The sequence below is a fragment of the Salmo salar genome, chromosome 03, assembly GCF_965601325.2.
Source record: "Salmo salar chromosome 03, fSalSal1, whole genome shotgun sequence".
Taxonomy (NCBI): Eukaryota; Metazoa; Chordata; class Actinopteri; order Salmoniformes; family Salmonidae; genus Salmo; species Salmo salar.
Genome location: NC_138293.1, coordinates 19,842,501 through 19,857,749, shown reverse-complemented (window position 1 = coordinate 19,857,749; position 15,249 = coordinate 19,842,501). Strand labels below are relative to the sequence as shown.

The window sequence follows — 15,249 nt, the reverse complement described above, 5'->3', positions numbered from 1 at the left end:
CCTTGAATTTTTCCACATTTTGTTAATTTCACAGCCTTTTTCTAAAATTGATTAAATAGTCCCCCCCCCCCCCCCCCCCCCTCAATACTTACCGAATGCTCTGTAATTGGAGACTAAATTTGGCTATTAATCATTATACGGGGGGCCATCACAGAATTCTTTTTTTTTATGAAATTGTATGAAATGTATGCATTCACTACTGTAAGTTGCTCTGGATAAGAGCGTCTGCTAAATGACTAAAATGTCAAATGTTATAGGCTACCATTATTTTATTTAACTAGCCAAGTCAGTCAATAACAAATTCTTATTTACAATGATCGCCTACCCCATGCCAAACCCGGACGATGCTGGGCCAATTGTGCGCCGCCCTATGGGACTCCCAATAACGTCCAGTTGTGATACATCCTGGAATCAAACCAGGGTCTGTAGTGACGCCTCTACCACTGAGATGCAGTGCCTTAGACTGTTGCACCACTCGGGAACCCATCCTAACCAACTGTAAACCCGATGGTTAATTGACCTAAATTTCCCAAGTCCCAACATTTGCACCACCTAATGCACCGTCATCCCTGTTAATCCCACAGGGAATGAGAAAGCTACCCATGTTCTGTCAATAATGGAGTGCTTGAGCCTTTGATAAACCCCTGATGTGGCTCTCTGCTAGACATTTCAATCCTATACAAAAATGCTACACCTAGTGGGCATGTACAATCCTTCTGGCAGGCTAACCTAGAGAAGAAAAATACATATACTAGTGACCATACAAACACTATTTCTGCTACAAACTCCACTCAGGTATTTTATTTGCAATGCTCTGTTTCCTCATCTTTTCCAGTTTCCGATGCAAAAAGAAGCAGTTATTCCTTAAATAATAAAGTAGGGGAAAAAATATTTACACAATTCCAATAAAACAAATCAATGGAACACCTAAAGCACCCCTTTCTGCATCTCGTCAACCTGCCATTTCTGTTGGAAAAAGATACATGGCATTTTAAAGTTTACAGTACATCAGCAATTTATTTGTATTATTTCTGAAAAATAAAACAGAAAAAAAGTGTTTTATATATATATATATGTACAGAACGCTCCTGAAATGTGATTCTACTCAGAGTAGAAAAGGCTTTCGGATCATTTCTGTTTTTCTATTTCATCAAGTTGATTTCTGTAGGTTTCAAGTTTTAATGGTGACCTTGTCATTAAGTTTCCTGTAGTTAGTTGTTTCTTTACCGATATGACAGGGGTCTCGAGAGACAAAGCACCCAACAGTTCATCATGTAAGTACAAGAGAGGTAAAAGATGAAGAATCTCAGTCAGGGTTGACTACTGGGGGTGGAAGTGAAAGGATGGGTTTAAGGAAGCATTCAGAAGACCCCCCTCTCCCGCCCCTCTCCCGCCCCTCAGTAGCCATGGTCAGAGGCTAATGGTCAAAGGTCACAATCAGTCCTCCATTTTGTTTCTCTGTCCTCACACAGGTCCTAGAACAGCGGTAAACTGGAAGTGGAAAAAAGGAAGACAACCTTCGCTCAGAACTCCAATCAGCGGCGCCATACAGTCGGCCACATAAATTTGATGTCAGCTGATCAGCAAACACCGCGTTCTGCTGCTCGTCCTTTCCCCCATTTAATCACCAATAGAAACACTTAAACCATGCTGCACTCTCCAAAAACAAGATAGAAGAGCTGTGTTCGATCGGACATCACACGGGCGCAGCATGATACCCCACTCCTGGGGAAAAGCATGCTACATGACACCTCTACCATTGTCTCTATGCGTTTGCGTGTCATATAGTATGTTGCATAATAAAATTGTGTCTAGAACCATAAAAAGAGCAGCGTGGTGGCTTACGTTTTTCAAGAACAAAAAGTTAAAAGGGTTTTAAACGCAATGACCATAGTAGTTATTCCACGCGTATACACAAGCAAAATCCGGCAGAATAATTTCAGGTTTATTTTATTTTCGGCGGACACTCGCCATCACAAAACAGGGAAAAAAGAGATAATGACGAAGCGAGAGTGAGAGAAAGAGAAAAAGAGAGAAAAGTGATTGTATGTTCCGCTCTCAATAGCCTCGTTGAGGATCGGTATCAATCCGCAACATTAAAGAGCCATAGAGTCCAAATCCCTCCATGGCCCCCCTTGCAATACCCCTCCCTGGCCATAGAGGAGTGGTTTTAGAGAGGCCGTTTAGTCTTTGTCGGACTCTTCTTCGGCATCACGGAGCCAGGTGAAGAAGGCGGTGACCGACTTGAGGGCCACACCCTTTCCAGTCTGCTCGGCTGGGTCTTTGCTGGACTCCCACCTGTAAAAGGCCTCCTCTTTGATCACGTCCTCGTCGTAAAGCGTGTCAAAGAACATCCGCAGCAGATCTAGTGAAGGGAGGGTGACAGGAAGAGATGATGGTTAAGCTTCATTATCATGACTCACGAACAATGATAGAGAATAGCCACAACACATTAGATAGGCAGACAAAAGCATATCAATATACCCTCCACCCCATTTCTTACTCACACAAACCACCAAAGCTCCTTTTACACAAAAATAAAGTATATATATATATTTTTTTTTTTATAAGACTAGACAGTTGTCTGGAATGTGAAAGAAAAAATCAAACTCTACACAGAATGTGAAGAAAGTGCCAGGATGTGGATATTCACTATAAATAAACATTATAATGGAGGTTGTGAGCCTCCTGAGTGACGGTCTAAGGAACTACATCACAGTGCTTGAGGTGTCACTATAGACCAGGTTATTGGCCCACCGTCGTCTGGGTTAGGGGAGGGGATGTCCTATGGAGCTCTAGCGACTGCTTGTGGCGGGCCGGGCGCAGTGCACGCTGACTTCGGTCGCCAGCTGTACGGTGTTTCCTCCGACACATTGGTGCGGCTGGCCTCCGGGTTAAGTGAGCAATGTGTCAAGAAGCAGTGCGGCTTGGGAGGGTCGTATTTCGGAGGACACACAGCTCTCGACCTTGGCCTCTCCCGAGTCCGTAGGGGAGTTGCAACGATGAGACAAGACTAACTAACAATTGGATATCACGAAATTGGGGTGAAAAAAGGGTAAAAGTACAAAAAAACATACAAACAAATGGAGGTTCTGTATCTGAGCTGGTGATTGGCTGGGTCAGAAGAGACTACAGCCAATGAATAGGCAAAGATGTTTACTCTACGAGCACTCTAGCACACCAGGACAATGGGGTTGTAAAGGCGTGACTCTAGCCTCGCTATCCACATTCAGACACACCCTCACAGAACTGAGGTGAGCGACACTGCGGTGCTGTACTCACTGGCCGGTTGCTCCATGTGTACCATGAGGGCCTGGAGGGCATAGAGGGCCTGCAGTTCCTTCTTCTCGTCACTCAGGTACCGCTGCAGCAGCTTGGCCCTCTGGGTAATCTGCTCCACGTCCACCTTGTATGGGTTCTCACCTGGACGGAGGGAAGCAAGGAGAGAGGGAGAGTGAGTGACTAGAGAAACTAAGTCATAGTTACAGGGTTGCCGGTGTGATTGCAGGGTACAGTGAAAGTCGAAGGCTCCGAGCGCTAACATGCAGGACTAAGTGACATACGAAGGGAGAAAGGATGGATGTGTTTTTCCTCCTTTTCTTCTTAGTCGCCAACCAGTTAACCCTTTTCTTAGGGATATTAACCCAAAGTTAGACTGGCACAAACTACCAACACTCATTCTACACCCAACTAGATACCCTCATTGCCAATCAGATGTAGATATCAGCAACTGAGGATAGAACCAGAAAATGGAAACGTTCTGGCACTGCAGACAAAGCACTGGACTTTATGTCCCTCCATAACACAGAGTACAGAAGACAGCGTGCGTACCAAGGAAGGAGGTTGGCATTGTTAAGCTATGCAAACAGAAGGGCCTGAGATACGGGCTCGGACTGCATACTCACATATAACGGCTGACTGGCAAATGGATGTCATCAGAGTGCGCACAAACTGGTTGGTGGACGTCTGCTGTTCGTCCAGGTTGGCCTGTAGGTGAGGTGATAAACAGTTACCACACAGAGACTGGTTTCCCAACAGTAAAATGATGGTGTCTAGAATGCAAATCAAACTCATTCAATTTACCTGTTGATACTCAGACAGTTGCATACGCACACACACCCCCCCACACGGACACACACACACACACCAGGACACACACACACACACACCAGGACACACACACCCCCACACGGACACACACCCCCCCACACGGACACACACACCACGACACACACCACGACACACACCACGACACACCAGGACGGACACACACACACACCAGGACCGACACACACACACACACACACACACACACACACACACACACACACACACACACACACACACACCAGGACGGACACACACACACACACACACCAGGACACACACACCAGGACACACACACCAGGACACACACACCAGGACACACACACACACATACGGACACACACGGACACACACACACACACACCCACCAGGACACACCCACCCACCCACCCACCAGGACACACCCACCCACCCACCAGGACACACCCACCCACCCACCAGGACACACCCACACACACACACACCCACCCACACACACACCAGGACACACCCACCCACACACACACCAGGACACACACACACACACACACACACACCAGGACACACACACACACACACACACACACACACACCAGGACACACACACCAGGACACACCCACCCACACACACACACCAGGACACACCCACCCACACACACACACCAGGACACACCCACCCACACACACACCAGGACACACCCACCCACACACACACCAGGACACACCCACCCACACACACACCAGGACACACACACCAGGACACACACCAGGACACACACACACACACACGGACAGACACACACACCAGGACACACACACACACCAGGACACACACACACACACACACACACCAGGACACACACACACACCAGGACACACACACACACACACCAGGACACACACACACACACCAGGACACACACACACACACCAGGACACACACACACACCAGGACACACACACACACCAGGACACACACACACACCAGGACACACACACACACCAGGACACACACCCACCCCAGGACACACACCCACCCCACCAGGACACACCCACCCCACCAGGACACACACACCCACCCCACCAGGACACACACACCCACCCCACCAGGACGGACGGACAGACACACACGCACTAGGACGGACGGACAGACACACACACACACGCACTAGGACGGACACACACACGCACTAGGACGGACACACGCACGCACTAGGACGGACACACGCACTAGGACGAACACACACACACACCAGGACGGACACGAGAAGACAGACCTCGACCCAGTCTCTGATGCGCTGGTTGTTAGCCTTGTCCTGGATCAGTCTGTCGAGCTGTTTGCTAAGCTCCTCCCCACTCATGGGCTTCTTCTGATTGGTCCCATCTGACTTCTCCCCCAGGGTAAACTCCATTTTCTGTTAAGAGAACACACCATAGGATGACATTAAGAACACCATCTCTATGGAACACACACTCATAGAACGAGACAGTAAACCCATCAACTTTTCTTTACCAAATCAAAAACTGTTTCCTCTCATTTATAAAGGACAGTCATATTTTCAGTCGTCCATTCTTAAATGGCACAGATTGCGTGGCCCCAACTAAACATTTCATTAGCAAATATTTACAACAAATCAGCGATTAACCCATTTTCCCCCGCTGACCTGTTCAGTCACAAACTTGTTGACATCCTCGTCCTCTGGCAGGAAGTCTCTCCAGTTGAGCCCCGCCTCCGTCCACATACCGCCCACCTTCTTATGGGTCTAACGCAGAAACAATATTTCTATACACACACAGCATACAAAACATAAGGAACACCAGCTCTTTCCATGATTTAGGCTGACCAGGTGAATCCAGGTGAAAGCCATGATCCCTTACTGATGTCACTTGTTAAATCCACTTCAATCAGTGTAGATGAAGGGGAGAAGACAGGTTAAAGGATTTTTAAGCCTTGAGACATGGATTGTGTATGTGTGCCATTCAGAGGGTGAATGGGCAAGACAAAAAATGTAAGTGCCTTTGAACGGGTTTGGTAGTAGACACACAGGCTTGACTGTCAAGAACTGCAACGCTTCTGGATTTTTCATGCTCAACAGTTTCCCGTGTATCAAGAATGGGCCACCACCCAAAGGCTATCCAGCCAACTGTGGGAAGCATTGGCGTCAACACAGTTCAGCATCCCTGTGGAACACTATCTAAACCTTGTAGAGTCCATGCCCTGACGAACTGAGGCTGTTCTGGGGCAAAAGGGGGGTGTTCCTAATGTTTTGTACATTCAGTGCCTTCAGAAAGTATTCATATCCCTTGACTTATTTCACATTTTGTTGTGTTATAGCCTGAATTCAAAATAGATTAAACAGATGTTTCTCACCCATCTGCCATAATGCCAAAGTGAAAACATGTTTTTAGAAATTCTAGAAATTCTAGCAAACAAATTGATTGAAAATGAAATAGAAATCTCATTTACATAAGTATTCATACCCTTGAGTCAATACATGTTAGTCACCTTTGGCAGCAACTACAGTTGAGTCTCAAAGAGCTTTGCACATCTGGATTGTACAATATTTGCCCATTATTCTTTTCAAAATTCTGCTCTGTCAAAACTGGTTGTCAATCATTGCTAGATTTTCAAGCAGATTTAAGTAAAAACTGTAGCTCAGTCACTCATGAACATTCACTGTGTTCTTGGTAAGCAACAGTGTATATTTGGCCTTGTGTTTTAGGTTATTGTCCTGCTGAAAGGTGAATTCGTCTCCCAGTGTATGTTGGAAAGCAGACTGAACCAGGTTCTCCTCTAGGATGTTGACTGTGCTTAGCGCCATTCTGTTTATTTTTTATCCTGAAAAACTCTCCAGTCCTTTAGGATTACAAGCATACCCATAACACATTTTATTGAGGAGTAACTACAACGTTGTTGATCCATCCTCAGTTCTCCACTCACAGCCATTAAACTCTGGTACTGTTTCAAAGTCACCATTGATCTCATGGTGAAACCTCGGAGCGGTTTCCTTCCCCTCCGGCAACTGAGTTAGGAAGGACGCCTGTATCTTCGTAGTGACTGTGTATTGATACACCATCCAAAGTGTAATTAATAACTGCACCATGCTCTAAGGGTTATTAGCTTTTTTTTTGTACCCATCTATCAATAGGTGCCCTTATTTGCAAGGAATTTTTTACTCCTGAACTTATTTAGACTTGCCATAACAAAAGGGGTTGACTACTTAGACTCAAGACATTTCAGCTTTACATTTTTTATTAATAAAAATATAAATACAAAAAATTCCACTTTGACATTATGGGGTAGCATGGCCAGTGACAAAAATCTCAATGTAGTACATTTTTTATTCAGGCTGTAACAACAAAATGTGGAAAAAGTCAAGGGGTGTGAATACTTTCTGATGGCACTGTGCGCGTGCGTGTGTGTGGTCTACACATACAGACAACTTAAAATATGCACAGTGCACCATTCATGGACATGTTCACACACTCATTTCAAACACATACAATTGATACACATACAAAGTTGTACAAAATCACACCATCCATCTGGTACAGGGTTCTTCAACCCTGTTCTTGCAGAGCTACCGTCCTGTAGGTTCACTACAACCATAATCTAGCGCACTGGATTCTAATAATCAGCTGGTTGATAAGATGAATCAGTTTAGTTACAACTGGGGTTGGATTGAAAACCTACAGGAGGGTAGCTCTCCAGGAGCAGGGTTGGATTGAAAAGCTACAGGAGGGTAGCTCTCCAGGAGCAGGGTTGGATTGAAAAGCTACAGGAGGGTAGCTCTCCAGGAGCAGGGTTGGATTGAAAAGCTACAGGAGGGTAGCTCTCCAGGAGCAGGGTTGGATTGAAAACCTACAGGAGGGTAGCTCTCCAGGAGCAGGGTTGGATTGAAAACCTACAGGAGGGTAGCTCTCCAGGAGCAGGGTTGGATTGAAAACCTACAGCAGGGTAGCTCTCCAGGAGCAGGGTTGGATTGAAAACCTACAGGAGGGTAGCTCTCCAGGAGCAGTGTTGGATTGAAAACCTACAGGAGGGTAGCTCTCCAGGAGCAGGGTTGGATTGAAAACCTACAGGAGGGTAGCTCTCCAGGAGCAGGGTTGGATTGAAAACCTACAGGAGGGTAGCTCTCCAGGAACAGGGTTGGATTGAAAACCTACAGGAGGGTAGCTCTCCAGGAGCAGTGTTGGATTGAAAAGCTACAGGAGGGTAGCTCTCCAGGAGCAGGGTTGGATTGAAAACCTACAGGAGGGTAGCTCTCCAGGAGCAGTGTTTGAGAGCCCTGATCTAGTATAATACACATGGCGTTCACACAGACACTCACCATTCCTTTGCAGAGTAAGTTGAGGATGTGCACCAGCAGCACACCGGCCTTACGCAGGGGAATCAGGGGCTTGGAGATCTCTCTGTAGACACACATACAGCAGCAAGGTTATTGGGCATTCTCTTCAAGTGGAACTGACAGCGTTTTAACTACTTTGCAGATATGAAACAAACAGACAATCATAATCAGCCAAAAATATCAAATTCCCAATGTATGCTACAAAACCAACTTCATGAGAGGTTTGACTCAAAATGTATAATTAATTACAAATTCACCAATAAATATCTTGGAAATCCAACAAATATTGCTATCAGGTTGTAAATCCCATCTGCCCTGGTACACTGTTAACTTCCTCTAGCCATTCAGGATGCACTGTTTCAGGTTCAATGGCTCAATATTTTGGACAAAAAGGGACGAAAGTAACCAGGGCTGGGAATGTCAATACAATCAAACTAGCATAGGCAGGCAATGATCACAAGTCAGTTATAACATGGGCAATAGGCTAGCTTATGTATTTATGTAGCTATTTATTTAGCAACCTAAAAACACAGAGCCTAACGTTAGCTAGCTTGCTGCTGGGAGGATGTCATTGGACGAGTGGGTGAGTGGCTGCCTTTTCCCCCCATATTGTTTTTCTGAGGCTACAGCTAGAGATGTAGGTGTCATGTGGTAAGCTAGCAAAGTAATTCACATTTCTTGCCATCTAGCTATACTGAACTTGAACATTTGTACAAACTACAGCAATTACATTTGGATTTTATTTTTTACTTTGGCTATTTTAAATGAAATCTCATATGTCAAAATAAAACTTAAATAGCGTCCACCCTGTATCACCGCACAATCTACAGTAATTACATTTGTATTTAACTTTGGCCTTTTTCTATGAATTTTCTTTCATATGTAAAAAAAAATAATATTGCATTGATGAGGTCCCTGAACCAATAACAGTTGGTTTAATTCATGCAAGTGATATGGGGTGGAAGCTATTGAAGTATTTTTTATACATTAAGAAAATACATTCTTTGAAAACAGTCAAAGTAAAAAAATAATAGCAATTGCCGTAGATTGGACAGGCGAGGTCCCTGAACTACTCATGGAAGCAATTGAAGTTCTCTGTAAAGTGAATTAAAATGTCAAAACATTTATTGCTGTGGATTCCAGAGCAGAGGTCTCTGAACAAAGTCATATTTATTTGAGAGCTATATGTCATGTAGGCGTTGCAGTTTTAAGATGGTCCCTTAACCCTCGGAGCGTAGGAGAGCAACATTTTAGCTACACTTCACCTCCAAAAAGAAAATATGACATCGAATTGCAAAAACAAGGGGTGTAACTTGTTTGCTATCGTCAGCCGATTCAGAATGCCATTTATATAATTCTTGTACTTTACGTTAAAGAGGTATTAATGAGCAATGTCCGAATCTTTAATATACAGCTAACTACACCACACTTTGACAGGGCAGATGCAGAATGGAGAGCAGGCTATGATTCTCCATCGTTCATCAGTCCAACTACAACCCTGAAAACATTTGAGGCTTTATCTACTGTTCCCTCGGTAGATTTTAGCTTATCTCGCTTTGGCTAAGAGTTGTTGCACAGGTAACTGAGGGAGAGCGCCTACCTTTTCATGGTTGTTCGATCAATATTGACTGTTAAAACCCCAAATGTAAGAGGACTCCCATGTGGTACTGACATATTTGCATAAGTCCATTCAGTTGTATTCTGTGGCTTTTAGCTAATGCGTTCTAATGATATAAAGTCACGCTGTTGCTACTGCCTGTAAACACACAGTCCAGTTCAAAGTGAATGATGGCAGCCCCTATTGCCTGTAAACACAGTCCAGTTCATAGTAAATGATGGCAGGTCCTACTGCCTGTTAACACACAGTCCAGTTCAAAGTGAATGATGACAGCCCCTACTGCCTGTAAACACACAGTCCAGTTCAAAGTGAATGATGGCAGCCCCTACTGCCTGTTAACACACAGTCCAGTTCAAAGTGAATGATGGCAGGCCCTACTGCCTGTTAACACACAGTCCAGTTCAAAGTGAATGATGGCATGCCCGTGTAAGTAGCTTCATTTGTCGCTAGAATCTTTTACCAATAGAAGTCGCTGGAAGGGTCTGAAAACTTGCTAAATATTGTAGGCAACACTTGCCGTGTGTCAAATGGCTTATCAGCATATAAGCCTACTGTAGCTCTGATTGGCTATGGCGCACCAGTCTGCGTAGACTCTGGTCCTGGACAAGACAGATGTTTTTATTAGGTTTTATTTACTGCAGTGTCAATTAATTGTCCAAACACAGGTCAGCTATCCCATTCAAGATTGCTATAGAATGTTCACAAATTCCTAACTATACGTCATTCCTGACATTCTATGAATTTATGAAAACGTGAAAAATACCATCTCGTCAGATAACTATTCATCAATAAGTGAAGCATCAGTCAAAGCCTTCTGGCATCAACACTTATATGACAGTGACCTCCAGAGTTTGGGCCTACGCGGCCTATAAAGCCTGGGCCTCACCTGAAGAGCTGTCCCATGGGGATGCCTCCCTCGTGGAGCATGGGGTTGATGAGCTCAGACAGGTATTGCCAGATGTGGGGGATGTCTATGGCCATGTCCTCAGCCACCTCCAGGATCTCTTGGAGCCTATGATGAAAACACACAACCAGGTAAAAACCTTACTCATAGCATACACACATACATTGACCCTTAGAGATTATTTTCTCTAACAAGCACACAGTACTTTTGTGGCACTGCTCTGTCGACACCCAATAGATATAGGAGTTTATCAAAATTGGGTTTGTTTTCAACATTCTTTGTGGGTCTGTGTAATCTGAGGGAAATATGTGTCTCTAATATGGTCATACATTTGGCAGGAGGTTAGGAAGTGCAGCTCAGTTTCCACCTCATTTTGTGGGCAATGGGCACATAACCTGTCTTCTCTTGAGAGCCAGGTCTGCCTTGAGAGTGGCCTCTCTTAATAGCAAGGAAATGTTCACTGAGTCTGTACATAGTCAAAGATCTCCATACATTTTGGGTCAGTCACAGTGGTCAGGTATTCTGACACTGTGTACTCTGTTTAGGGCCAAATAGCATTCTAGTTTGCTCTGTTTTTTTGTTAATTCTTTCCAATGTGTCAAGTAATTACCTTTTTGTTTTCTCATGATTTGGTTGGGTCTAATTGTGTTGCTGTCCTGGGGCTCTGTGGGGTCTGTTTGTGAACAGAGCCCCAGGACCAGCTTGCTTAGGGGACACTTCTCCAGGTTACTCTCTCTGTAGGTGTTGGCTTTGTTCTGGAAGGTTTGGGAATCACTTCCTTTTAGGTGGTTGTAGAATTTAACATCTCTTTTCTGGATATTGATAATTAGCAGGTATGGACCTAATTGTGACTCGTTTCAGGAAACTAGGCGTATGTCGGGCATAACTACTTCACAGGAGAGGCATTTGAACGTGAACGTAATTTTTTTTTAAATCAAAATGTTGCTATTGGCAGAAATGCCTTCTGGAACATGTGAACTTTCATGTGCCTCAATAACAAACTTGTATGCCATCTGTAAATACTAATAAAATTGTTAAATTACGAGCCTAGTTGGTTTAGCCATGGAATAAAGACCACAACCTTCCCGCTAGACATGATTGGCTGAGATAACGAGTGGGCTGGACATGCCAAGAGACGAGCTCAGATTGGTCTGCCGTGTAGCAGGCTTCTGCCTAGAATATGAGCTGGTCAGTATGTGTAGGTAATCCTTTCTAACGCAGCTTTTAGGAAATATAACACGTAGTAAAACTGCATAAGTGTTGCTCTCCACTTTCTGGAGTACCGAGTTTTGAAATCAGTGGAATTAGAATATGATAGCTAAGAAGGAGAAAATTCTGGTGTTTGATTGCAAATATGCAGACGGAGTCGAACACACAGAAGGCTGTGTTGTATAAAACACCTGTCTCCAGATTACATCTTCAAACTAAGGGCAACCATGACAGAGAGGGAGAAGCATCCATCAATGTATACGGCTAAGAGAGTCTAACTGGCTACATTTTCAGATATTACACGTTTCTAATTTTGACAGAAAGTGGTTCTCTTTTTAAGTTAGTGTACTGTTAGCTAGCTAGCTAACGTTACATGTATGATCTGTGTAGTAATATTATTCGTATCTCAGAGTCATTTGCATTGCTAGTTATAGCCTAATGTTAGCTAGCTAGCTAACATTGAACCTGCTTGGTTAGCTAACTGCAGATTCATGCAGGGTAGTAACATGAGTTGGGATTATGGTTCATTGTTTAGAAACAGAATGGCACACAGGCTAACTAATGCTACCGATCACAAAGAGATTTGATATGCTAGTTCTGAACGTCACATGCTAATGTAAAAAGCTGTTTTTTTATATAAATATGAACTTGATTGAACAAAACATGCATGTATTGTATAACATAATGTCCTAGGATTGTCATCTGATGAAGATCATCAAAGGTTAGTGCTGCATTTAGCTGTGGTTTGGGTTTATGTGACATTATATGCTAGCTTGAAAAATGGGTGTCTGATTATTTCTGGCTGGGTACTCTGCTGACATAATCTAATGTTTTGCTTTCGTTGTAAAGCCTTTTTGAAATCGGACAGTGTGGTTAGATTAACGAGAGTCTTGTCTTTAAAATGGTGTAAAATAGTCATATGTTTGAGAAATTGAAGTAATAGCATTTCTAAGGTATTTCAATAACGCGCCACAGGATTCCACTGGCTGTTACGTAGGTGGGACGATTTCGTCCCACCTACCCTAGAGAGGTTAAAATCAATCTAGATGGTATTTTTAACGTAAACTTGCGATAATATTCCAACCGGACAATAGCGTATTCATTCAAGGAGAAAAAGAAGGAACGGCGCGCTCGCGTGACTGCGCATATCCAATCCCTTTGTCCACAGGCAGTCCACTCAGAAACTGAGCTCCTATTATCTGCCCAGTAACAGGAGAAGGCTGAAACAACTTTCTGAAGGCTTTTGACAGCCAATGGAAGCCTTAGGAAGTGCAAAGTAACCCCACAGATACTGTATTTTCGAAAGGGACGAGAAAGAAGAACTACAATTCTCAGATCCTCCACTTCCTGGTTGACTTTTCCTCAGGTTTTTGCCTGCCATATGAGTTCTGTTAAACTCACAGACACCAGTCAAACAGTTTTAGAAACTTCAGAGTGTTTTCTATCCAAATCTAATATGCATATTCTAGTTTCTGGGCCAGAGTAGTCACCTGTTTAAATTGGGTACGTTTTTCATCCGGCCGTGAAAATACTGCCCCCTAGCCCAGACAGGTTAATAAAATACCAGTCATCACATTTTACATTTTAGTCATTTAGCAGATGCTCTTATCCAGAGCGACTTACAGTAGTGATTGCATACATTTCATTTAATTACATGCATTTTTTTTTTTGTACTGGCCCCCCGTGGGAATCGAACCCACAACCCTGGCGTTGCAAACACCATGCTCTACCAACTGAGCCACAGGAAAGCCAATTAATGATAGTCACGTCACGACAATTGGCTCTGGCTATCTACTCCGATTTCAGAGCACTCTCGTCTAACTGACTAATTTACAAACGCTCAACACCCGTGCTCTCCCCCCTCGCCACCCCTTTCTCCCTCCCTCCCACCCAGCTCTCTCTCCCTCCCTACCCCCCCCCCCCCCCCCCCCGCTCTTCCCCCTGAGCCCCCCAGTCTGTCTCTCTCTCTCCCCTTACCCCTCGCTCTCCCCCTCTCCCCAGCACACAACCTGGTCTATAGGGAAGTACTACACATACTCTCCTTACCCTTTGTAGTACTCTGTTGTGGGCAGGATGCCAGCCTTGATGAGCTGGTGCAGCAGCAGGCCCATGCGTTCTCTGGCGATGGCGCTGCGCTCCAGAGTGTTCTCCAGACCGTTCCGCACAAACACAAAGAGCAGCGGGGCGCTGTTCAGCTCCACTACACACTGCAGCGCCTCCTACAGGGCCGGAGGGGGAAGGACAGGGGTTTAGTATATGGCAGTTAGCTTTACTATGGCCTCCAAATGTGTGTGTATCTTTGTCCCTGACATGAAACTGATGGTGCGTGAGTGAGCATGTCATTGATATGGGTGTGTCTGTGTGTGTGTGTATACCTTCATGTCGTTGAGGTGGAGGTACTCCTCGATGATGGCGCTGGACTTCTTCTCCAGCTCCTCCTCGGTCATGGCCAGTCTGGTCGGAGCGTCGGGGGGAGGGGTGGGGGCTGTCACACACAACATAGTTATATTAACACAAACTAGTATATACTAACACAGACAATTATACATAACCACACAGTTATACACTAAGAGTGTATAAATGTATCCAATGTGAGCGCATGCGTGGATATGTATGCGAAGGCAGTGTGTCAAGTAGCATGTGTTGTAGCATGTGCATGCAGTCTGTGTGTATAATCTCCTACCAACAACCTCTTTGCTGGGAGCCCTGTCCCGGCTACGGCTGCCTCCCCGGCTACGGCTGCCTCCCCGGTCTCTGTCGTCAGTCATGCTGGCTACGCGCCGGACGGGGGGTTCCGTAGGGGTGCAACAATCGCCCCTACGCTCCTCTGTCTCACGGCTGAAGCTGCGCTTAGTGATAGTGGGGCAGGCGTCGCGACTGCCGCTACGCTCGTCACGACTACTGTCGTGCCGCTCGAAGCGGTCGAACCTGTCCCGGTCACGACTGGAGCTGGACCTACAGAGGGGGGAGAAAGAGAGCGTTACGAGAGAGAGGGGGGAGCGTTTCGAGAGAGCGAGTGTTACGAGAGAGCGAGAGAGTGCGCGTTACGAGAGCGCGCGTTACGAGAGACAGGGGGGAGAGAG

The 15,249-nt window shown here is 45.1% G+C and overlaps 1 protein-coding gene, 1 non-coding gene and 1 pseudogene across 17 annotated transcripts in view; all 3 read right to left on the bottom strand.

The window, feature by feature from the left end:
* Nucleotides 1-772: 772 nt before the first annotated feature.
* The window catches only part of LOC100380746 (eukaryotic translation initiation factor 4 gamma 1), a 58,565-nt gene continuing 44,088 nt past the window's right edge, over nucleotides 773-15,249 (bottom strand). For all 16 annotated transcript variants that reach the window (XM_045714595.2, XM_045714600.2, XM_082973340.1 and 13 more), the window contains 10 exons: nucleotides 14,850-15,121; nucleotides 14,542-14,651; nucleotides 14,213-14,385; nucleotides 10,940-11,065; nucleotides 8,418-8,499; nucleotides 5,751-5,849; nucleotides 5,364-5,501; nucleotides 3,906-3,987; nucleotides 3,283-3,423; nucleotides 773-2,365 (listed from right to left, as the gene is read on the bottom strand). In XM_045714595.2, coding sequence (XP_045570551.2) covers nucleotides 2,184-2,365; nucleotides 3,283-3,423; nucleotides 3,906-3,987; nucleotides 5,364-5,501; nucleotides 5,751-5,849; nucleotides 8,418-8,499; nucleotides 10,940-11,065; nucleotides 14,213-14,385; nucleotides 14,542-14,651; nucleotides 14,850-15,121 — 1,405 coding nt within the window. In that variant the 3' untranslated portion in view covers nucleotides 773-2,183. The remainder of the gene's footprint in view (nucleotides 2,366-3,282; nucleotides 3,424-3,905; nucleotides 3,988-5,363; nucleotides 5,502-5,750; nucleotides 5,850-8,417; nucleotides 8,500-10,939; nucleotides 11,066-14,212; nucleotides 14,386-14,541; nucleotides 14,652-14,849; nucleotides 15,122-15,249) is intronic.
* LOC123741956 (small nucleolar RNA SNORA3/SNORA45 family) lies at nucleotides 3,091-3,221 on the bottom strand. Its single transcript, XR_006769479.1, has one exon. It is a non-coding gene; the product is annotated as a small nucleolar RNA SNORA3/SNORA45 family (small nucleolar RNA).
* Nucleotides 3,717-3,843, bottom strand: LOC123741939 (uncharacterized; annotated as a pseudogene).